General features: G+C 34.1%; 3 protein-coding genes and 2 pseudogenes across 3 annotated transcripts; 2 read left to right on the forward strand and 3 right to left on the reverse strand.

Moving 5' to 3' along the window:
* Positions 1–154: 154 nt before the first annotated feature.
* LOC120161965 (ras-related protein RABC2a-like) lies at positions 155–2,531 on the reverse strand. The gene is made up of 6 exons (XM_039172166.1): positions 2,098–2,531; positions 1,933–2,001; positions 1,584–1,649; positions 1,172–1,293; positions 744–872; positions 155–460 (listed from the first exon to the last, which is right to left on the reverse strand). Exons 1-6 carry the CDS (start codon positions 2,237–2,239, stop codon positions 350–352), a joined length of 639 nt encoding a protein of 212 aa, XP_039028097.1. The 5' UTR covers positions 2,240–2,531; the 3' UTR covers positions 155–349.
* On the forward strand, positions 2,373–7,276 carry LOC120161512 (zinc finger MYM-type protein 1-like). The gene is made up of 3 exons (XM_039171736.1): positions 2,373–2,480; positions 6,362–6,659; positions 6,801–7,276. Exons 1-3 carry the CDS (start codon positions 2,373–2,375, stop codon positions 7,274–7,276), a joined length of 882 nt encoding a protein of 293 aa, XP_039027667.1.
* A 1,631-nt stretch (positions 7,277–8,907) lies between these two features.
* Positions 8,908–11,720, forward strand: LOC120161513 (annotated as a pseudogene).
* Positions 11,721–11,866: 146 nt separating this feature from the next.
* On the reverse strand, positions 11,867–13,443 carry LOC120162487 (annotated as a pseudogene).
* Positions 13,444–14,769: 1,326 nt separating this feature from the next.
* On the reverse strand, positions 14,770–25,183 carry LOC120161869. Its single transcript, XM_039172078.1, has 23 exons — positions 25,018–25,183; positions 23,949–24,947; positions 23,741–23,812; positions 23,434–23,638; positions 21,610–21,718; positions 20,506–20,598; positions 20,297–20,392; positions 19,986–20,087; positions 19,701–19,793; positions 19,522–19,603; positions 19,384–19,443; positions 19,249–19,301; positions 18,995–19,161; positions 18,312–18,519; positions 18,095–18,152; positions 17,903–17,959; positions 17,518–17,763; positions 16,202–16,266; positions 16,019–16,075; positions 15,840–15,933; positions 15,413–15,553; positions 15,172–15,330; positions 14,770–15,090 (listed from the first exon to the last, which is right to left on the reverse strand). Exons 2-23 carry the CDS (start codon positions 24,909–24,911, stop codon positions 15,028–15,030), a joined length of 3,243 nt encoding a protein of 1,080 aa, XP_039028009.1. The 5' UTR covers positions 24,912–24,947; positions 25,018–25,183; the 3' UTR covers positions 14,770–15,027.
* Positions 25,184–25,777: the final 594 nt, after the last annotated feature.

Raw genomic sequence — 25,777 nt, forward strand, 5'->3', positions numbered from 1 at the left:
ATTTTTGTTCCTCTAAAATTTTAAAATTGTATCTCATAATATAAAATTTTATGTCTATCTTTAATCGCAAGTCAAGCTTCTCATGGTTATGGTTGGATCAAATCAAGATTTTTTTTTCTAGATGATTCAACCATTGTAACACAAGAATGATATGAAAAATAGAAAAGGAGCTCCCATTGGAAAGAAGAAAAGTTGCACTGATATTTAGTCTCCTTTATTAATTGATTTCATTTTAACTAATTTAAAGGAACAACCTTTCAAACTCACTTGCACTTGAAACTCTACAACTCGAGTTAATTCCCGCAATCAACCATTGGAAAGAAGAAATATAGTAAGATTTCTCTGCAATTTAAGAGCAACATCCACGGCCTTGATGAGCCTTACACTCTGGTTTCTGCTTCAAGATGTTTCTCTTCCCTACAGCAGAACCTTCTTCCAAAAAACTCGGAACTTCCATTATCTGTAAGAAAATCCACAGCTATTAGGAATCTGCAAATGGAGAACTCATACACACTAATGTGGTCCGACCTGATTGTCTGCATCCACGGATGGAAAACACAGAGATCACAAATGCTTTTGAATATTCATGTCGGAAACAACCATTCTCAATGATCCACTCTTACATATAACCCTACTGCAGGTTACTCATCATTTTAACTAACCCACCAGCCAATAATATCGAGTATATTGATTTATATTATTGAAAAGGTTGAAGCGCAAACTTGCTGTCAGGAAAACTTTACCTTCAATGCAAGCTCCTTAAAGCATTTCTCCACGTTTTCTCTTGTTTTAGCACTGCATTCAAGAAACATGCATCCGAGCTCTTTTGCGAGCGCGGTTCCTTCATCCCTACTTACTTCCCTTTCAGAATCCTGAAATGTAAACAAATCGAATGTAATGAAGCATATGAATCAAAAGAAAATGGCTCAAAAAGGAGTCGTCAAACAAGAAAACAGGACTTGCAACATCAACAGATCGGTAATATAAGAAGGCTGCTATCCCCAAGAAATCAATGCTTTGAAGTTTGAGATGACACGAAACGAAGAAACCTTCGAGGCATTTATGGGTCCTATGATCTTTATTAACAAACTTTGTTCCATAAGGTTTCTTCATCATGAATAGAGCAGATGAGTTCTTTCCAAGATTATGAAATTGTCAAGAAAAAACTTACTCTATCAACTTTATTTCCAACAAGCATCTTGACGCACTCCTGATTCGTAGAATAAAGCTCCAGTTCTTTGGCCCAAACGTCAGAAAGATTCGTGAAGGTTTCTCTCCTAGTTACATCATACACTACAGCCAAAGCCAAGAAATAAGTCACCATTGCAGTAATTTAAGTACCAGTCCAAGAGGAAAGTTCGATCGATATTCAACATCATGCATGCTAATATTCATGAAAGTGTCTGCTATAGGGACCTAGGATTCAGTTCAATCAAGATTGTTATCAGATGCATGAAAGCTTATGATACAATTTTGCAGAGAATCGGATGTCAACATTCGTAAACTGAAACCGTTGATGGGCTGCATCGAATCAAAATATAGAAAGTAGTGTATCTCATACATGCATCAAAAGATAAACTTACCAAGTATGATCCCTTGGGCACCTCTATAGTAAGAGCTTGTCAATGTTCTGAACCTTTCCTGTCCAGCTACATGAAGCATTATGGTTCCACAAAATCAATCATATGATTTCTCCATGTTCCAAGACAATTATTTTGATAAATAGAGAACTAATCAAAGGTTAAAATGGAACAACATCACATTTGAGAAGTATCAGCATACCACTAACAGAAAAATGAAAAGCAAGAAACAATTTAATGGATAAAAGGTCAAAATCCAAGCAGAAAACACTTAAGATTGACTTCAGGCTACAAATTTTGAAACTCAAAGACTAATAAGAAATATAAAATGGAATTGATATGAGGTTGATACCAGTATCCCATATAGTAAGCTTCAACCTCTTCCCACCAACTGTTATCAACTTGATCTTAAAATCCACACCTAAAACATGGATTCAAACAAAGGCCCAAATCAAATTTTACCATAAAATTATCTAAGATCCAACAATGAAAGAGTAAAAACGAAGAGAGAATGAACCAATGGTGGGAGCTAGATCTTCTGCAGAAGCTGAAATTAAGCTAACTAGCAAACTACTCTTGCCAACACCCGAATCTCCGATCAATAAGATCTTGAATGAAAGATCATAGCTTCCATTGCTTTGCCCTGAAGATGATCCCATCTCGATTTTTCTATGGTAGAATGAAAATCCAAAGTTTTATAAAAATCACTGCTTTTTTAATCTCTTTACAAAATCTCTATTGTATCCAATGATGATGACACTTATTAAAGAAATAAACTTGGGTGGTGAACGAATGGCCTTTTACTCTCAAAAGCACAGTGGAACTTGTTTTAATGGAGATGACGAAAGTAAGGAAATTTCGTTCAAGAGAAAGACCAATGAGAAGATTGAGAAACAATGTGTTTGTACGAGAAGAAACTAGAGGAGCACGGCCTAGCTGGGAACTCCCCACACTAACGTTGTTTTGGTTTTGTTTTGTGTTGTCTTTTTCATAGATTTTACTGACGTGGCACGTGAGATCTACGGACCGTGTTTTCGACGCTCCAACTTGTCGACTTTCATTTGTATCAGAAAATTTATTGAAATTTTGAATTTAAATATCATTTATGTAAAAGTACGAGTAGGCAATGAACTGAACGTTCAGCGAATCGTGCAGCGGAAAGTTCAGCGAATCGTGCAGCAGAAAGTTTGTTTATGTTCGTTTATTTATTAAATGAACGAACATGAACAAGATTTTGCGTTCGTTTAATTAAATAAACGAACACGAACAAAGGGCTTGTTCATTCATTTACGTTCGTGAACGTTCGATTATATATTCGTTTATGTTCGTTCATTTATGTTCATTTATGTCTTTTCATTTATGTTCGTTCATTTATTTTCAGTTATGTTCGTTCATTTATGTTCGAACACAGGGCAAGTTGAATATGTTACGAAGATTATTGAAGTTGTTTAGATTTCAAGAAGATTGTTTTGTTGAACAAAATTACTTTAAGACTTTATTATATTCATATAGCTTATTTATTATTTATGTATGTTTTTGTCATATTCGAACAAATTAACTCTAAAGTTACAGGTTATATTAATGAATTTTAAGTTGTTATTCTTGTTGTTTACTTTTTTTTACATTCATTTGTTGTGTTCGAATAAGTTTGTTTTTGTGTTTTTGTTGTTCGTTTATGTTCGTTCGTTTGTATTCGTTTACGTTCGTTTATGTTCGTTTGCATTCGTTTATGTTCGTTTGCGTTCGTTTATGTTCGTTTATCATTTAAATGAACGAACATGAACAAACTATATTCCTTAATGAACAAACATGAACAAAAAAAATTTGTTCGTTTATGTTCGTGTTCGTTTATTTATTAAATGAACGAATATGAGCATACCTCCGTTTGTGTGCGTTCAGTTCGTTTACAGGCCTAAGTATGAGTTTTATCGTTAATGGTAATATTTATTTCATATTTTAAAAAATTAAAAACTAATCTTAAAAAGTAACGATTTAAATAAAATTAACAAAAAAATATATAAAAATTAAAATTTAATTTAATTAATTTAAAATTATAAAAAATATTGTATTTATAAAATGTAATAAGTAAAATTATACTATTCAAAAAAAGAAGTAAAATTATACTATTAAAAAAAAGAAGTAAAATTATAAAAGCGTTCTCATCTTTTCACACTTTTAAAAATCTTTTCTGCACAAGTCTTTTATCATTTTAACTATAATCATTTGATAAAGGCCACTAATTTGGGAGGAGGTGTCTATTTCGTATATCAATTTTAAATTAAAAAATATTTAAGTACTAACTTGAAAAAAAAATATGACTAGTTCGCGTTTCAAATATATATTTAAGTTTTATATATTTTTAAAAATTAGTTTCAATCAGAGTTAACTACACAGATATCTCCAAAATATGATTTTTGTTTGAAAATGATCCCTAAATTTTTTAACGTTTTAATTCCATCCTCACACTATCTCTATGCGCTAATTATATCCTATGTAAATAAAAATGTTATAAAAATATTAATTATCATGTAAAAGCTGATGTATATTATGTAACAATATAATATGGCATAAATGATAATTAATTTTAGCTATAAATAAAATAATGATATAATTTTTAAACGTAGAAAATTATCAAATTGAAAGAACAAAAATAAAAATCGAAGAATTTTTCAATTTCATTATAAATAATGATTTCATAGGACCTGATACTACATTAATTATCGTTTATGTCAAATTATATTATTACATTATGCACACTGGTTAATAATTTTTTAATGGTTTTATTAACGAAGATGTGATTAGAATATATCGATAGTTTAGGGATGAAATTGGATCATTCAAAGGTTTGGGGCTTAATTTAGAATGAAGTCCTAGTTTGGGATGAAATTACAATGTTCGAAAGACTGGGGACTAATTTATAATGATGGCCATACTTGGGTATGAAATTGGAACATTAAAAAATGTAGGTGTCAATTTATAATTATAATAATATTTTAGGGACATATGATGCAATTAACTCTTTAAATAATAATTTTTTGATTTTAGTTAAGGTATTGGGTATACAAAGGGTCTCCGACTACGCTGCTTTATTGAGTTCTCTGACTATTAAAAGTTAAAAAATGATCTCTCGATTATAGGATGTTATTTTGTTGAGTCTATCGACTATTAAAAATTAAAAAAATCACTCGACTATTTATATGTTTCAATCCTGTCATTTTTCATTAAAAATTTGATAGCCGTTTGAACTAGACGTTAAATTATTAATTGAGATATGATAAAATCATATTTTAATGATGTTTACTGACGACAAAATTTTTCAAGCACTAGGTCGACGACATAATATAAATGGAAAGTCAATCCACAATTACAACTCAAACGATTCTGTGATAAGATTTTATTATATTCTAGTCAACAAGTTAACGTCCAGCCAGGGCCGGCTCTGGGCAGGGGCAAGAGGGCACCCGCCCAGGGCCCATAATTTTAATTTATATTAATTTATTATACTTTAATAAATTAAATTAAAAATAGGGCCCATAAATATTAATATATTATTTTCTACATTAATGCAAGAGGTCCCATAAATATTAGTGTTCAGTTTAAAAATTTTAAACGTTTTCTCATCATAACGTTAATGCAAGAGGATCCATAACGGTTACCATAAATATTAATATATTATTTTCTACATTAATGCAAGAGGGCCCATAAATATTAGTGTACATTAATGCTAGTTGAGTTTAAAATTTGTAAACGTTTAAATTGGATGTTCTCATCATAATAACGTTAATGCAAGAGTCAAGAGGGCCCATAACGGTTACTTTTTTTATTTCTTATAAATGATAGGAGAACAATGAAGTAAAATTAATTTATTTCTTATTGTTCTCAATTTTCAATTTCTCATATTTCTCACAATTCACAAACACAATTCCTTATCATAAATTGTGGTCATTGAAGATATTTTTAAAATCCTAAGTAAGTTCGTGTTTTCAATTTTTTTTCCTTTTTTATAATTCTAAATTATAGATAAACTTATTCTCTTTTTTTGTTTCATAAATTTTGGATATGAATGTCAAACGTGGATATGCAGATACTTCATCTTCCTTCTAAGTTCAATCATTACGGTGTTGTGAATTTGGCGTATAAATATTTCGATCGAGGATCTTCCCATTTACAGGTGTTATTGTTCTTTTCTACATTAGTTGCATTGTTATATAATGTTGCCTAAAAAACATTTGTCTAGTAGTGAAAAAAGAAAAAAAAAACACATAGACGATTTAATAGAATCACAAAAGGGAGCTCTTAATAAATTCTTTAAAAGTGGAGTAGGAGAGCCTTCTAATAAAAATTTAAATGATATTGTTGGGAATTTAAATAATCTTGATAGTTCTTCAAATTGTATCAATCTAGGTGTTACTGATGCAAATTATCATGATATCCTAAATCATATAGATGGTGACATTTCTAATTTAAATGTCCATAATCATGCACAAAATGAGTCTAATGTTGAAGATGTTGGGATTTATCAACACTTAGTCCCTACTGTGGACATTTATGATCCTAGAAATTGGGGTAATATTGATAATAAATCTAGAGATATTTTAGTTGAAAAGGGGCCTATAAGAGAATTGAATTTGAAATTTTCCTTAGCCAATAATTATAGGCATTTTGCATATGCTTATTTTTCTAAAAAGTTGAGTAATAGAGAGATTAACGATAGAAAATGGTTGGTATATTCTAAACATGTGGACAAAGTTTATTGTTTTTGTTGTAAATTGTTTACAAAGCAAAACAATAAGAGTTATTTAGCAAATGATGGATTAAATTATTGGAAGCATCATAGTGAGAGACTCGAACAACATGAAAATAGTATTGAGCATATGGCTAACATGAATATTTGGAGTGAATTAAGAGTGAGATTAAAAACTAATCAAACACTTGATAAAGATTTACAACAAGGAATTTCAAAAGAGAAAGAACGTTGGAGGCAAGTTTTAATAAGAATAGTTTGTGTTGTAAAATGTCTTGCTAAAAATAATTTAGCTTTTCAAGGATCTAGTGAGAAAATTTACGATGAGAATAATGGAAACTTTTTAGCATTAATTGAAATGATTGTTGAATTTGATTTGCCTATGCAAGACCATATTAGACGTATTCAAAATGAAAATATTCATTATCATTATCTTGGTCATATCATTCAAAATGAACTAATCTCTCTCTTGGCCCATAGTATTAGAACTTCTATTTTAAAGATCATCCAGAAGGCAAAGTATTTATCTGTTATTCTTGACTGTACCCCTGATGGAAGTCATCAAGAACAAATGACTCTAATAGTGCGATGCATAAATATGTCAAACAACAAAGTAAAAATAGAAGAGTACTTTTTAGAGTTCTTGAAAGTGGATGATACATCTGGATTGGGGCTTTTCAATGAATTAGTAAATACATTGCAATCTCTAAAGTGGAACATTGATGATGTGAGGGGCCAACGATATGACAATGGTTCTAATATGAAAGGAAAACACCAAGGTGTTCCAAAGAGATTACTTGAAATAAATCCTAGAGCTTTATATATGCCATGCGCTTGTCATAATCTTAATCTTTCTCTTTTTGATATGGCACATTCTTGTGTTAAAGCTATTTCTTTTTTTGGGATTGTGCAACTTATATATTCATTGTTCGCAAGTTCTACCAAAAGGTGAAAAATTTTATGTGATAATGTTCTGGAAACTGTGAAATCTTTATCTGATACTCGTTGGGAAAGTCGAATTAAAAGTGTCAAAGCTATTAAATGTCATGCTCCTAAAATAAGGTTAGCTTTGTTACAATTATATGAATATTGTGGTAATGATGCAAAAGCAAAAAGTGAAGCAGAAAGTTTAGCTAGTGCCCTTCAAAGTTTTGAATTCTTACTTGGAATGGTTATCTGGTATGATATTTTATTTGCTATCAACACGGTAAGTAAGAAATTACAATCTAAATCAATGTGCATTAATACTGCCATAAAGGAGTTGGAAGGTGTAATGTCATATTTTGAAAACTATAGAAATAAGGGGTTCGAAGATAGTACATATATTGCTAAAAGTCTTGCATTAGATATGAACATAGAGCCAATTTTTCCTAATAAGCATCGTATTTTTAGAAAAAGACAATTTGAGACCATGATGAAGAAATGCAATCAGCAAAGGAGTCTTTTAAAGTTAATTATTTTGTTGTTGTTGTTGATATGGCGCTCGCTTCTTTGAAAGATAGATTTGAGCATTTAAAGATTTTTGAAAATTATTTTCGATTTTTAATTGATTCTACAAGATTGAAGTCATTGGATGACAATAAATTAAAAGAATGTTGCAATAATTTTAAGATTATTTTTCTCATAATAATTTGTCTGATGTTGATGCAGATGATTTTTTTCTGAAATGAAAGTTTTACAATTGACTTTGCCAAATGTATTCATGTCAGCGCTTGAAGTTCTTGAGTTTGTTAAAGATAGAGATTGTTATCCTAATGTTTCAATTGCTTATCGAATCTTATTAACACTGCCGGTAACGGTAGCATCCTCGGAAAGAAGTTTTTCAAAGATGGAATTATTGAAGAAATACTTGAGGTCAACAATATCACAAGAAAGATTGAATGGGCTAGCTATATTATATATTGAGAAAAATATGTTGGAAAACATTGATGTTGACACTATCATCAATGATTATGCATCAAGAAATGCTCGAAGGCAATATTTTTTATAAGTATTTATATGCTTAAATATGTTTTTGACATTTTTGATATTGTAATGAATTAATATTTATTTAATTTAATAAAAATTAATTAAAATTTTATATTGCATATTTTTTAATATTCTTTTAAATTAGGGCCTATTTTTTAATTTTGCCCTGAACCAAGAAAAAGTCACAACCGGCCCTGCGTCCTGCTCAGACAACCGTTAAATTTTTAACAAAAAAATGATGAGTTTGAAACATATAAATAATTGAGTGATCATTTTGTAACTTTTACTAGTTGAGTGATTCAACAGCATAACACCCTATAATAAAATATTATCTTATAATTTTTAATGATCGGAAGACAATAAAGTAACATTCTATATAGTCCGGGACTACTTAATTATTTAATTTGGACTTTAGTCCAGTTCAGTTACCTTCATAACTTAATTTCCCTCACAGCGTCACTGACTCACTGTTAAGCAAACTTAAAACACCGCTTAACTATTAAGCTAAACCGCTAAAACCTAACTCGGTCTCAGTTTAGCACTATGTAATCCCCGCTCCATTCTCACCGTTAATAAAACAAATATCGATTGAAGAAAATTTGAAACCAAACGGCGATGGAACCGGGCACGTCAACAAGATCGGGAAACATAGGCGAATTGGCAGTCGACGTTGGAAACTTAACAATCGACGAGAACAAAATGATCATCAATGAACCTGAAGAATCCAATCTCAAAGCCGTATAAATACCTTAATCTAAAATATTTATAGTTTTTTTGTAGGTTTAATTATATACCTGTCCGTGTACTCTTCTGAATGTTGAAATTTAATCTTTCGGCATTGGTTTTTGAGAATTTAATCTTTTTTATTTGAAAAATCAATAAATGTCAACTATGTTGTTATCTATTGAACTTTGAGTTTTAAATCAAAGGTATCCGGGATTAGAAGTCTTAAATTAGAAGCACAATAAATGAATTTCGAAAATTTGATGTAGAAACTGAAAGCACATTTAAGCATTTTCCTTTTTAGTTTGACTGCGATACAGGGTTTTGATTTGGATTTTCTGTTTGGATTTTTTAAGTTATATCAGGGGATACACCGTACACATCGGCATTTACGTTTGAGGAATTGAATTTGTCACCAAAACTATTGAAGGGAGTATAAGTTGAGATGAAATTTGGAAAGCCTAGTAAAATTCAAGCTATTAGTTTGTCTATGATTTTGAATCCCCCTTACAAGGATTTGATTGCTCAAGCTCATAACGGTTCTGGGAAAACCACTTGCTTTACGCTTGGAATGCTGTCCCGTGTTGATCCCAAGTTAAAAGCTCCTCAAGCATTGTGTATTTGCCCCACTAGAGAATTGGCTATACAGGTTTTAGTCTTAGGAATTCTGAATTTTCGTTTTCTAATGAAATTTGGTTTTTGATGATGGATTTTGGATCCATTTTTGCAGAATTTGGAGGTGCTTAGGAAGATGGGGAAGTATACTGTGATCACTTTAGAATGTGCTGTTCCAACTGATCATATCCCCATGCATCAACGGCCTCCTATTATGGCGCAAGTAGTTTTCGGCACTCTTGGCACTATTAAGAGCTGGATGTTGGCCAAGAAATTGGGTGCGAGTTTTCTGAAGATTCTTGTCTTTGATGAGGCCGATCACATGCTTGCTGAAGTAACCTTTGTTTTAATAGTTTGTTTGCTTGTGTTTTTTATAATTTTATATTCTCTTATCCTCGGTATTAGGGAAAAAATCATCTTTGTTGCAATTTAATATTTTAAGAATGTTGTGTCTTGTGGAAAAAAAATTGGAGCTTTACTTGTCTATGTTTTTAAAGGTTAGATGATTGGTTTTGGAAGGATGAACATTGTTTTAATTATGTTGTGCAATCCTATGATTTAATGGATTGAATAAATGTCATGGTTTGATGAACTGATTGTTTTTTGTTGCTTGCTGGATGGATTTAAAGGTGAATCTTTGTATATAATGGAGAATATAAAAAACATCAGTTCTCACTGCCAGGTTTGTGTTAAGAGTCTTCTCTAAATGTTATTTATACGGTCTAGAATGTGGCGTGTCAGCCTTTTTCTATATGCTATCGTACAATTTCTTTATGTTAAGATTTTTGGATAGATTATTTGATTAATCATTATTATTAAGGATTCCCATGGATTAGAATGGCTAATTAACTTGATGCCAATGAACGGATACTGTGTTTTGTCTACAAACACTAGTTTATATGGGTATTAAAAGTAGGTATCATCACAATTTAGTTGCATTCGTCGTTTTGGAATACAGTGATTGATTGAATGCCTGGATTTGAATCAATGCCTAGGTTCTCCTGTTTTCTGCCACTTTTAATGGCATTGTCAAGAACTTCATATCCATGATAGTGAGTAGTGATCGTAATCAATTATTCGTCAAGAAGAAAGAACTATCATTGGAGTCCGTGAAGCAGTATAAAGTGAATGTCCCAGATGAACTTTCTAAGGTTATGGTGGTCAAGGATAGAATTATTGAATTGGGGAGCATGTAGCGCACACAATTATATTTGTCCGCGCAAGGAATAGTGCATAGGTCCCTTGCCGACCTTGGTTATTATTGTACAACGATTCAAGGTGCTCTCAAACAAGAAGACCGAGATAAGATAGTGAAAGAGTTTAAAGATGGGTTGACTCAAGTCCTCATTTCAACCAATCTTCTTGCCCGTGGTTTTGACCAGCAACAGGTACCATTTCCCTCCATCTTTCTGAGTTGCCTAGCTGCTATACGAAATGCATCATCCTGATATTGTATCTTTCTACAAGTCAATTTGGTGATCAATTATGACCTTCCTGTGAAACATGACAATCGCACGGTGCCTGATTGTGAGGTTTACTTGCATAGAATTGGGAGAGCAAGGCGATTTGGCTGCTAGGGTAAGTTACCAAGTTCTTGAAATGAAAATGTGATTTTCCTTTAAAATGTTTATATGGGAATTGAATCCCTTTACATCCCATCCCTGTGTCTTACTTTTGGTAGACATCACATACATTTATTCAATTCAACAGTTGTTTAACAATATAAATTCTTCTTGTGTTACTTACATGGTGGTGGAAGAGCAAATTATTTATTTCTATCTGATTTACAGGAGCTTTGTTCAACTTATTATGCTGGGATACAGACGAAATGATAATGTCAAAATCGAAAATCATTTGGGCATGAAAGTAGCAGAGGTAAGCCTTCCCATGTCTCTAGTTATTTGTTGTTTTATGCTTTTGATATTTGAAATGTGATGTGGATGCAGGTTCCTGACTGGAGAAGTGAATAGAACTTTAAAGCTGCTCTCAGATCAGCAGGCTTATTGTAAACTAATTTCGTTTACAAGTGTCATGGATTTTTGCAGAAACAAGTCTTGATAACTTGTGCAGTGTTTATTTGATTACTTGCTATGTTTTATGAAGTCAATTTATGAGAATCAAAAGCTTTGTTTTATCACTTGAATATTTGACATATTAGGAAGTAAATATTTTTTTAAAGAAAATTATGTGCAATTATTAGAGTGTCGTCTCTCTTTCCCTTTCTTTCTCACTCGTTTATTACTATAATCTGAGTTTCTCTCGTCACCTTGTATAATCTGAATCTTGTCAATTCCGACCGGCGGCTTGTTGTTTGACATATTCAATTAGTAGTGTAATGTTAATATAAGATGACCCTCCTTCTTCAGCTGCTGTCATGGCCATTTTCGCAAGCTCTTTTGCCCTTTTCCTTCTATCTTCTCCTTCATCCATTAATCTCTCCACTGCATTCACAATATCTTCCTTCTTCACAATGCCCCCCAGATTCCTCCTCTCCCATCTGCACAGCTGTTTCAACGCCCACACCAACACCAATTTTCAGTATCTGTACCACCAGCTTGCCGTTCATGAATTGCTCGGAGAATAAAGGCCACGTTATCATCGGCACACCCGCGCAAATCCCTTCGAGCGTCGAGTTCCACCCGCAGTGTGTCAAGAACCCTGCCGTCGATGGGTGTGATAAGATTAAAACCTGTGGCGCCCATCCTCTTATCAACAGCCCTCTCCCCTTTATCCGATCCTCGAATCCTTCCTCCTTTAACCATTTCTCTATTTCTTCTTTCTTATAACCTCCTCGGGCTCCTCTGATGACCCAAATGAATGGTCTTTTCGAAGCTTCCAAGGCTAAACCAAGTTCGATCAACTGTGTTGGTGTTTGTCGACTAAGGCTACCGAAACAAGCGTAGATTACTGAATTTGGTGGCCATGAATCAAGCCATTTCAAGCACTGGTTTTCATCACCAAATGAACCGTCGTTTCCCCTTTGTGCTTTCTCGACATTGTTCCTGTTGATTAGTGAAACAGGACCTATGCACCACACTTTTTGTTTCGTAACCTTTTGAAATGATTCAAAGTACTCACTTTCCAACTCCTCAAAACTGTTTATAATCAATCCATCCGCTCCTTCTTCTGCAATGCTTTGCCTTTTCACTTTGTTCCTTCATGGCTGATGAAACCCCAGGGTTGAGGTTCCCAGGTAGCTGCGCCGCCCTGAACTCGATTCTATCGGATAATCCAGGCACCGGAAAAGTGACTGCCACTTGGGAGACGCGTTCATGGACCTTGGATTTGGTCAAATTATGATTACACAAAAGAGAGAAACAGTTCTTTCCATCAAACCAGATCCTCGGAATTTGATACTTGGCAGCCGTTTCACCTATCCAAGTGAAATTCCTGTCATATATAATGCAGCTCGGCCGGGGTTTCAGCTCCTCGAGAATCTTCTCCACCGGTTGTTTCATAAAGCTCAATGCAGTGAAGAAGCTGCCCATCAGCTCCATTGATGGGAGATTGTCCACTGCTTCACACCCTTCGGGCAAACCGACATCCGCAGCCGGAAACTGAAACTGTTCGACACGGATAGCTAGATGGCTGCCGCCTTCGATGGAGCTGATAAAGCGGGCAACGTTGTTGGGTGTGGTGATCACAGTAACGGGTACACCACGACCGGCCAATATCTTGGCTATGTCTATCATCGGAATAAGATGTCCCTGGCACATAAATGGTATCAAAACAAAATGAGGCGGAGAAGACGAGTTCAAGGCCATTGAATTGAAACTTCAGTGTGTTCAAGCGAAAACGTAAACGAATTGGATACGGGGATTTTTTTTTTTTTTTACTTTAATGGTTCGTTTTTCAATAGTGTGGGCAAGCGGTTATTTATACATGTGCTGAAGTGTTTGTAGCATTACGTAAGGATATACGTTTGCATCTTCTATTGAGTATTTGTACCTTTAAAGAATAATTTTTAAATTCAGTGTCTGACGGCTGCGATCTTTATTTATTTTGTGATAACATCCAAATGCAACGAATCAAAATAGACCAAAACTCTTAATTATGATTGGATTTAATGACATTGTGGGTCCTCCGATTTTTGTTTTTAAAAGTCATTTTAATTTTGTTTCTTGTAACTCTCAAAATTTTATTTATTTGTCAAACTAAATAAAAAGCAATTTTTTATAATTTTTTGTAATTTAAATATATAGTTTTACATTTTTTAATATTTTGTAGTTGTTATACTTTTTGATTTTTTAAATTTGCGTGTAAAAAGACAATAACTTTCATCGATATTGATAAAAATATTTATTTTAATTTAATCATTTCTTATCCGATGATTTAATTGAATTTTAAATAGAGACTAAAAAGGAGAAAAATATTAAAAGTTAAAGTAACTTCTATGAGCTAAAATTATTATTTGTATTTACAAACAGATATTCAGTCATAGGACTGTTTGACTGGGAGTGTGAAAATCACATATGCTTGCTGCCAAAGATACATAAAATTATTATACTTTGACCGAATAGTGTCGACATCCCATATACTTGATGTCCAAGACAAAAACTAAGCAAAGATGACCACATTCCAATGCCATTGCTGTCGACTCCATATAATTTCAGAGTTCAATATTTATAAAACATTGATCCACATTTATGCACTTTTATATTATTAAAATACCGATAATTTCACAAACAAAGCGATCTTGGTATAAAAAAATTATTATTCATCGAGACCCTAAGCCCGTACACCATTAATGTCAAACATGTGAATATTTAATGTCAGATGATATTTTCGATTACGCCTATTCCACTATTTTTTTAACTTTAAATTAAGTTGTTCCTTACTTGATACTCGATTCAAAAAGCTCGCGAGTAACTCAAAAAATGTTTAACAATAGACACCTAAAAGTATAACAAAGAAAATGTAAAACACATATTTCTAATGAAAAATTCTTTAGTTATCTAAAGTTAACTTAAGGTATAATTTAGACATTTATTTTTACATTAAGTCTTATTTTAATTTAACTTTTCCAAATATAATGTTTTACATATTTTTTACTTTGAAAACATTCTTAAAGTGCTCGATTAATTTCTGTATCACTCAATAACACCAACTCAAGTACTCAACTCAAACAGTACACAAAAGTCGAACTAAAAAAACTTAAAAATATAGATACAAAAGAACCTAAATTTTAGTACACTAGCAAACCTCCCAAGACTTGATACAAAAGAAAGACGAGCCACTAAGGAACCGATTAACAATAGAAACAATGAACTGCAGTCCCACTGTAGTAGGAATCGACTTACAGAAAAAATCCAAGAAATCAAATACGAAACCTACTAACCTCCAGTATATATTCACCATTCGTCCCTGGCTGTTTTCGTTAAGACAGGCAACAGCATTTCACATTGGAGCTCCTTCCGGTTCTTCACAAATGGAGCTCACTTCTTTATCTTTGACCTTTAACTGGCAGGGAATAAGACATTTATGTACATCCATATTTGTGTACATGCAAGAATTAAATAAAACAGAAACGCAGAGATGCACCTCATTCGGCTTCAAGACATAGCTCTCCCTTTGACTGCCCTGATATATAACTGTTGGTTCCGTATTAATAAAATCTCGACAAGGAGGAACTTCTCTTTGGAGCATTGAAGTTCCTTGGAAAATAACCATCTGGCAGCAGGATCGTTTATATTCCCTAAGCTGAAGCACGAAGAAAGACGTTTCAGAAAACATGGCAACTGAGTTGGACAACAAAAGAACAAATTACCATGTATTGACGAACCTGATCTAGTCCTAATTTCTTGAAACCAAATTTGTCTATCCAGATTGATTCTGCTTCTTCGGCAGCCGGAAGCAAAATGTTTTTGACGTTCAGGAATGCAAGCAGCTTCTCAATACAAGTGAACAATAACTGGAAGTAGCCCTAAAAGGTAATTTAACTCCAATGAATCAAGATTCATCCAGGTATATATATTATGAATTCAGAACTAATAGTTTCCTTCAAGGACAAGTGTAGGAAAATTAACTTTTAAGGAGTAGTCAAGAAGGCTATTCTACAGGTTGTTTGGGCAGGGAACAATTCATATGAGAGAGAAGAGAAGAGAAGAGAAAAGGCAGACAATTGGAAATCCAGTTGACTAGAGCCATGTAAGAAAGCCGAGGAATGTAGGCAAAGCTTATAAAGAAAAAAATTGGGACATAAGCCTCACCTTCCCACGGTTAGCAATGCTTGTAGCAACTAAAGGGAGTTCTGCAATTTCTTGCCCAAAAACTCGAATTATTCCAGCTGATACAACGAATGAGCTGCAGCATTTGTGAAAAAAGAATATTGTCATTATTTGAACAACACAAGCATTGAAAGCGTTAAATGTTATGCAAATGTTCTTACTTGATTGTCAATACTGCACAGTACATTCCCCCAAATTCTTGGCCCTTTAAATTCCTCCTGGGATAAAGAGAAAAGACAGAAGGATCGACTGTCAAAATAATGTATAGCCTACTCATGTAAATATGCAACCAGATTTTATCATGCACAAAAATATTAAAAAATTAAAACAGAAATCATGCTTACCCATAAACCATGCATGGGATAAGGTCCAGCCCAGTTTTTACATCGACTATAGGGTCGAAACATTCCTTGACAAAAATAATAAATAAATAAAGGGAAAAGTTAAAAAAAAAGAGTGAAATATATTAGAGAAATAGAATATAGCCTGACTTAAGTTCCACGAGAAATTAGAGCTCAACAAGAGCAAAGCTATATTGAACGAGAAAATCCTAGTTTGAAATAGAACATGACAATGACAGCTGCATTTAGCCAAGCAATGTGACATTTTAATCTTTTGGCAGAAAAAAATTGCATCCATTCATCAATCCTTTTGGCTTAAATGCTCTTATGAAATTAAATTCATAGAATCGAGTTCTTGTCCTACATATACCCATTAATGTTTTGCAAGCTCCACCATGAAGATAATGCAAAAGCAAGGTAACAGTTAGATGCCTCCAAATTTTAGTATTGATATAACAGTAAAATAAATAGCTAATCTTAAGGATGACTAGATTCCAAGGTTATCAAGGGAGCAAGGCGAACTCTAGGCGTTTAAACCCTTACATTGCCTCAAGCCCTCAAGTGCTAAGCATAAAAAAGGCACTTGCCCGAGTAAAGTGCAATATGTATGTGTGAACTTTTGTATATAATATATGTATAGATACAGCTTAAGATACATAATAAACTCCAAAAGTGGAGTCTAGTTTATCTACAAAGCATGCAATTTTGTTATTGGTCAATATGCATGATTTCCTTATGGTCAACGTTTGTTGTTAAATGTTGAAACATTACAAAGTATCGAGTTTGATACTATCCTTTTCTTACTAGTAAAGATATATCAAATGAAAGAAAAAAAAAGGTGAAAAAAAATTTAAACCAGGCAGGTTTTCTTATGCCTGTTGCCTTACAAAAAAAAATGCCAAGGCATGCGCCTGATCAAATAGACCTGCCCTGAAAGTGCCTGAGGCGCTGTTGTTGATAAAAGGCAAGTCGCAAGGCACAACACGGCTAAATTCTAGGAAATTAAGTGATTCTTATTAATTACATAAACTCAATATCCTGCTGTTCCCTCCCGCTGTAACAGAAGGGAAAAGAAAACTAAATGAAAGAAAAAGAAAAAAGAATGAGGGTGAGAAGCATAAAGGATTGTTACAGGGCTACTGATGCTTCAATGCAAACAAATTATATCCAGAAAGCATAATGTCAAAATCAATACTTGAAATAAGAATATAGCAATAGCAAATAAAATACAGAGCCATTGCACGATCACTGTTTATCAACAATGAAAACAACAATAGGTCAGAAAGTGAAACATCTAAAACCACATGAACAAGACTTACATGGAAGATGCCAACAGCTTGAGAAAGCAACAATCTAGTTTCAGGGGAAGCAAATTTGCCACTAAGCAGCCTCCATCTCACGTCAATATTGATATCAGCACTTAAACCCTTTTCTACATGCTTCTTTTTTATCACAACCAGAAATGAATCTGGCAGCTTTTCTGACCCACAGATGAGCAACTTCTGCAGTGTAGAATGGATCCTACTGCAATCAGAGGTGCAAAACCACATCCCTCTTGGTATTTCCTGTTGAACCAAGTGACCTCAGTATCTTCATCCATTAACAGAATAATGTGTCCAAAGGACAGGAATAAAGGTGTTCATATGGGATATTTAAAGGAACAACAAAAATAATACATACATACATACATACATACATACATACCCTTAGATCAGCCATTTTATGTGTCCTCAAACAGCCGATATGATATTCTTTTTCGCACTGATCCATATTGATTAAATATAAAGAAAAACAAAGGATGTGCAAATCAGTGGAAATACAATTAAAAGAGAAACATGTTCAGCAGACATGATACCAATGTACAAAACAGGATAAAGTGAAAAACTAATATTATACCTGATCGCACAATAAAACTGTCCGAGGACCAAATCCTGATTTGCTAAAATCACAAGCCCTATATGACATAAATCAAAGAGAACCATATCAAGCCAAACCAAGGGGCATCGAGCACAAAAACAAAGAAAGTTCTAGAAATATCAGAGTGAAAACTGCATAAGAATAATCTTCTAGATCATAAACTTCAATCAGATTCAGCCAAACAAGGACTCCTCACCTGCATAAAGCACATCCACTAAGCTCTGCCTTGATGTTTTCTACAATACGTATGCATCTGCTGGTTATTTTCTCTATAGCATCAACTCCTAAAATCCTTCCAGCAGCAACAGCATTTGCATTATTCTCCACACACTTTTCTCTCATAAACATATTCTGGCAATATGTGCAGTACCAGTGACCATGAACAGTAGATAGAGATGCACATTCTGCATAGATCAATAAAACCACGCAATATCAATTAGGTAATTCAGAGTTAGCACAACCATCTTCGTTCAAGATTTAGAAAGAAGAAACTGAATCTCAATAAGTGGAAAAACGGAAGGATACACCCGAAACCAAGTTTTGAATTTCTTAAAGTTCAAAATAAAAGTCCGGGAAAAGTAAATATAAAAGCAAAATGCCAGTAATACACAAATATTGTGCCAGAGAGACTAGGAGATAAAAGATCTACGCTAATATGAAATGCCATTGACTGAGTAAAGCTACAGTATCCAAAAAGAATTTTACAGTCATGACATTGACAGATAAATAAAACCTTACAGTATATGGCCCCGCAGGGAGAGGGAAGGGGGACGCACACACCCACAAAGTAAAGCTTCTCAACCAAGAAAACAAGATCAAACCATGCATCTCAGCATTTCTGATTTAAAGTGAAGAAATTCTTAATATCTACAATTGAACCTTTATGGAAGGCCCTTGGGCATCCATCACAAAGCAAAAGGTTCCCACCATCTGCACAGATGAAACATGCATCGTCATCATCCTCGGCAGAATAATGTCGATCTTTTGAGAGAGAGATTGCCAGTTCATGGAGAGACACCCCATTAGATGTGTAGATGTATGCATAGCTGCCAAAAAGCACAAATATAATCAACATATACCTAAGAAAAGAAGAATATGAAGGAAGCTCAAAAGTATCTGATACAAAAACATACGGTTTTCGACGAGAAGCCCAACCAGCATGAGCTTCAAATTTTGAGGGGCTAACCTGCACAATAAAAGGAAACAACCTAAACAGACACCCAAAGCAATTTTGAAATTCTGAAGCTCAAGCAATAAGAGCACAATACCTCACAATTGCAACAACGACAAATTATCCCACCGCCCTTTTTGTAGCCCTCAAGCAATCTCTGCCCATCAAAACTAATCACATTTTATGCACCACTGAGGTACCAAGAAATAAAATAGATTACTTTTATCCCAATTACCTGTCCACGGGCATAGTATGCAACTTCAGTTCCATCAGGCAGTCCATTTTCCTCAAATATCAACTTATGCAATCGCTGATCTCTAAAAAAATTATTAAAAAATCCAAGAAGAAAAAGAGATTATATCAAGAAAGGAAAAGAAAAGGCTTAGTTTAGAAATATATTAAAAAGGAACCAACTTTGTTGTCATCTTCCATTGACTTCCATTGGGTGAATACATTGGCGATGAGGCATCTTTGAAGGTTTTTGGAATCAAAACCAGGTTAACTGACCTAAGAAATTCAAATAAAAGAAAAAAAAGGGAAAAGGAAATAAGCATGAAGAAAATACCAAAGACTATGAGCAAATGCTTTGGAACAGTTCTCTGTGTTATAAACTTAGCAGGAATATGTTGTAAAACAGAAATAAGAAGCCTATGCCATGATAAATGAAAAAAGCAAAAAGATAAAACAAAGGATACTAACTTCTTTTTTATTTTCCTTTGGCCCTTATATTTTGAGGGAATATGAACTGATCCAACTGAAGCACTCTTCAAGGACTTTGTGAATAACCCTGGTTTTGTTAACCTGGATATAACAAAGGGTGAAAGCATGATCTACTAACTACAACCTAAAAAATGGAACACTATTTGAAGTTTAAACTAGCCCCTAGAAGCTAGAACCATTATAGGTCTTCACATTAGACTATTTTTATTCCCATTAATGGGGAAAAAGATTAAAGACAGAATTAAGCAACAGCAAACAATAACAGCCGTAAGACATAATGAATCACTAACTTTCTTGATGTCTTCCATGGACTTCTATTTTTTGAAGAAGTAGATAATGAAGAAGAACACTCTGCTGAACTTGAAGTCAAATCAAGCTCTGATGACCTGAAACAACGCAGAAAGAGGCACACGAAAAAAGGCATAAAATATCAGTAATTCATCGCTTCTTGTAAAAATAGAAAGCACCGAATAGGAATAGATAATTAAGTGATACTAACTTGCTTGCTTTCTTCCATTGGCTTCTATTTTGTGGAAAGATAGTCAATGGCGAACTTCCAACAGACTGGGACATCAAAACAGGTTCTTTGGATCTGAAATAACACAAAAATAGTACATATGAAATAAGATATGTATCTAGGCACTAATGCTGGAAACTTAGTGAAAAAACTATAAAAGAACATCAAACAAGTATTTCCTTACAACTTTGTCATGTTTAATTTCATATTGTAATTCAGTTACATAGGCTCCCATGGAAAAATTAATAAAATGAATTTATGTGAAGGGGTGTGCATGCTGAATAATATCAGTCAAGTAAAATTAACATGCCTATTTTTGTACTATGTACCGATCAGTTATAGCCAAATGGACAATCAATTATAGCTGAAGGGAAGATCAGTTATAGCTGAATGCACATTGAAAACCCAATAGACACTATACACAGAATCGCAGGTTTCAATTTCAATCTAACTCCATCAAGGGTTATTTCATTACATGATAATGAATAGTAATAAATGCTACGTTATCATGGAGAGTGCAAATTGCAAACTGTTTACATAACCCAATCATAAAACTAAAAATTCGGAAACAGTGCATTTGCCAAAGCCAAACTAAAAGAATATTCAACTAGTGACAAACATTAAGATTCTGATGTGGATGCCTTATTTGAAAGCAATATCTAAGAAGGAAGGCAATAAATACATCGAGGGCAGTAAATTAGAGTTTTATTTGTTTCCTCTATTACATTAGATCTTTCCTTTATAACTTTAGTCTTGCTAGTCAAGATCCTATATGTTAGGGATCTTTATTTTACTTCCATTAGGATTATTTCCTTTGTCACTAAAGGCCTATTAAAGGCTGCAAATATTGAATAAAGAAGACAAGCAATTACTCTATTAAGAAAAACGTTATTCGTAGAGGGGGTTCTGTCAAGGACGAATCTGCCTCTCTGATTAACCATAGGTCAGAGCAGAAATTCTTCCACGTCTAGACCCGTGACTAGATCCTATGCTAAGGCTCATAACATATTCCTACCAACTGAACTCTATTGCAGAAGAGACATCAATTACTTTTCTTTTACAAGCAATGTTTATATGAAAGCATACCTAGCTCGTGCACCGGGTGCAATCATTGAGCTGCACTGAGATTTCTTTGACTCAACACATGAATTGCAAAGTGGCCCAATTTGGCCAACATGTATTACAGGAAATGAACCTAGAAACAAGAGAACAGAATAAGAATAAGATCCCAATACAATCAAAATCATTTTTGTTACTTGTCTCTGTCAATACTAATAAATTTAATTTCTTGAAGAACGACTCGGAGGGTGAATGTATCAGATCACACTCTAAGTTGAAAGTGGGGAATGGAAAGTCTGTTTCATTTTGGACAGATACATGGGCTGACGAGTTTCCTTTAAAAAATCTTTTCCCTAGAATGTATATGCTGTCTACAAACAGATGGGGTAAGGTTGCTGAGTTTGGCTGTTTTGATTCGAATGGTTGGGTGTGGAACGTCGAAACCAAAAGGAATTTGTGTGACTGGGAATTGGAGCAGTGGCTGGAATTGATGACAAAACTGAATGACTTTAAACTGACAGAATCAGTAGAAGACTTTCTTTCTAGGTCTGCAAGTGGGGATGGAATGTTTTCAGTAAAATCTTGCAAAAATGCACTCGGGAAGGTGTCGGGGGGTTCTGATATGTGGTTAAAAGGGGTGTGGCAGGGATTATCTCCTCCTCGTGTTGAAGCTTTCCTGTGGCAGCTAGCTCATCAGAAAGTGGCAGTGAGAGAAGAATTGGTGAAAAGAGGAATGCAGATTGGGGATGAAATTCTTTGTCTGTTTTGTAAGGAACAAGTGGAATCAGTGCAACATTTATTTATTTCGTGTGTTGTAGTCTGGGAACTATGGAATAAGATAGTAAGCTTTTGGGATATAGCTTTGGTTTTTCCAAAGGACCCGCCTTCTTTGCTCAGTTCTTGGGGTGAACTGAGGGGGAAATCGTTGATTTGGAAATTTATTCCGGGAGTAGTATTTTGGTCGATTTGGAAAGCTAGGAATGCAATGGTGTTCGAAGGTGCTCCCCTTGATAGGATGTCTCTGTTTTTTATTGCTAGATTCAGGTTATCTAAATGGTTTCTAGCCAAGTACCCTAAGTTTCCTATTCAGGAGGATGTGCTGATTGGTGATCCATCTCTTGCAGACGGTATTAAGGCTCTTAATCCTAAGAATGTTCAGGTGATTCGCTGGTTCCCACCCCCTGTTGATTTTTTGAAGATGAATGTTGATGGAGCTGTTAGACTTGATGGCACAAATGGAGGTATAGGAAGTATTTTGAGAGACTGGAACAGCAACTCTCTTCTGACTTTTTCAGAAAATATAGGTCAAGGTCCCCCTCCGGTTGCTGAGTTAAAGGCTATTAAGAGAGGAATTGAAATCTATATGTCTTCTTGTTGGGTTACTGTTGGAAGGTTGATTGTGGAAAGTTACTGTAAGTCAGCTGTGGACTAGATATTGACCCCAACTTTGGCCCCTGTTTTTATCCTACCTTTAGTTAAGGAGATTTCATCACTCATCTCGGATAGGGTGCACTCAGTTAGATGGATTCCAAGGGCGTGTAATGGGGAGGTTGATAGTTTAGCAAAGATGGGAATTGGTTGATTGTTAGGCATTATCAGTGGGTTTTATTGTTTGAGTTTCCAGGTTTTTGGTTGTTACTTGAGGGGTTAAGTTTGTTGTGTTTTTCAGTTTGGAGTTTTTGTTAAACATTATGTAAGTTTGTATGAGTAATAAAATTTTTAAGGCACTCTTCCTCCCTCTGCAGATTAAGGAGCTGATTATCAGGCTCCGGTAATCAAGGAGGAGGTTTTTAATGAGGCCTGTTATTCCTATAAAAAAAATACTAATAAATTTAACAAGAAAAAATTTACCTTTGCATCTTCTACAAGTAAAATATTTTTGCTCAGGTAAAGCGTGAAGGATACTTTGAATTGTTGCTTCTAATATATGCATAGGTCTTCTCCTGCATGCACTCAACACTTCAAGCAGGCTCTTCCCATTTTCAAAGCAGATATACTGTGCTGCACGTTTGTATTGTTTACAAGCATGAATCTCGAATTGGGAAGGTGGAACAACCTAAAGTAAGAAACAAAGTGGCAGCAAGAAGTTCAATAATATCATTTATAACTTCATGGAGTTTCATGTCCAACACTGCAACTTAGGAAATAAACTCCTTACTCTCCGTCCCTTGCACAAGGAACATGAACACAATATTCCTCCATCTGTAATGATGCCCCGAAGGCCAGCTGTCTGACATTAATATAAATATACAAGTAATATCAAGCCTTAAATTACTTTCCACATTGAAATTTCTAATTAAAATAACAAAGAAAAGAAAATACATATTCAAAAATAAAATAAAATAACTGAGGAAGCAGAGAGCCACCTTACTACTAATTGTACCCGTATAAACTACTGGAACCCCATCGAGCAACCCAGTGTCAAAGAGCTCTTTAACTGTCATTGGGCACCTATCTAGAGCAATTTTTTTTGACATTTTAAATTCTAAATCGTTCCTTGAAGTCGTCAAGCCACTATCTTCAGTTGCTTCATCTCCACAAAAATTTGAAACCAGCACATTTTTAACAGTCTGTTGTTGGCGATTCAAACTGTCTATTGCTTCAATTTTTGGTTTCAATAATGATCGTTTAGGCCGCTTCAGGGTCTTCAAGAGTAAATAATCATTATTTCCATCCCTACTGTCAATAATCTGCATTGAAGATCCTTCAAAACCTCCTTTCTCAACCCGACATTTCTCAAGCTCATTCATCGACTCCTCTTTAGAGATGACCATTCCCAAATTATTTCCAGTCACGTTACAAAGCCTAGATTGAACAGCAGGCCTACCATCACTTCCAATTTTCTGAACTACCAGATTCCCTACAATAGCATTTTCTCCAATAATATGGCTCTCTTCAATGAAAGCCTCTACAAGTGGACCCCCTTCAACAATATTTCGATCAAGTAGGCTCTTATCAACAACATTATCCCCCACTACATTTTCTTTTCCCATTCTAACTCCAAACACACCTTCAATTACATGATTCTTCACACCACTTGCTTCTTTCAAAGCTTTATTCTTATGATCCTCATCAATTAAACACTCTTTAACACCATTTATCGGCTTATTAAAGTCCTTGAGCTTTATCTTTCCTAAGTTCTCCGAAAATCCATCACAGCAATTAATTCTCGACTTTTTAACTCGAGTGTAAACAATGTAACCATTAACTTGGGTACCTTTATCTCTTTTACAACTACTACCAGAACTGGCCTGAGCTTGAGACTGAGACACTGGATCCCGACTTCGAAGGAGTGAAACCTCCAGTCCGTAGTCCAACTCCCGCTGCATGCCTCACTCGCTTTACTCTCAAAATCCACTTAAATTCTGCGATAAATAAAAAATCAAATTAAAAACCAGAAAAAAAATCGAGAAATTCAGCAGCAACGGAGTTTACCAAATATGCTCAGATAAAAGCCATGACAGATTGATTTTGAGTGAGGAATTGAAGATCGGATTCGAAGAGATTTATGGTTTTCGAATTAATCTTCGAGTACTTAAAAATTAATTTTTAAATATTTGTGGTTATTTATGGTTATCATTGGGAGATGAAACCGACCAGCTCGAGAAAAATAAGAATGAGATGGGGTTTTCTTTAGGGAGGGGGTTGGGGAGGCAAATGGCAAGTTCCGTAAATAATACAAAGTGGCAGAGGTTATAGAATTGTCAACTTTAGCCCTTTTTTATTTCCGCATTTACAATGTAGCCCTCATTTGATTTTAAAGGAGTGTGGCGCAAGCCTGTTAGTTTGTGTTTATTAAGGCCCGTTAGGCCCACCGTACTGGTTTTCTATTTGGGCTACTAAACAAATCATCTCAATTAAACTAAAATATTGTCAGTAAAAAAAATATCAGTAATAACAAGAGTAACGTAATCATGCATGCCTCATAAAGAGGAAGTAATCAAATATACTAACATTAATTCACATTAAAACGATAAATCCAACTTCAATCCTAACCAAAAATATTATTTATTTGAATTTATTAAGTGGATTCAATAGTTAAAAGGAGTGTTATTAGCGCTCTAGGTTTTAAATTCGAGGAGCTGCGTCTATAGAATATGTACATTATCAATGACTAAAAAAATCTTGAACAAATATTATTTTTTAATCACTTAAAATTATTTAAAAAAATACTTATTAAATAAAACGTTTGAAG

The sequence above is a fragment of the Hibiscus syriacus genome, unplaced genomic scaffold, assembly GCF_006381635.1.
Source record: "Hibiscus syriacus cultivar Baekdansim isolate YM2019G1 unplaced genomic scaffold, ASM638163v2 tig00111402_pilon, whole genome shotgun sequence".
NCBI classification, from domain to species: Eukaryota; Viridiplantae; Streptophyta; class Magnoliopsida; order Malvales; family Malvaceae; genus Hibiscus; species Hibiscus syriacus.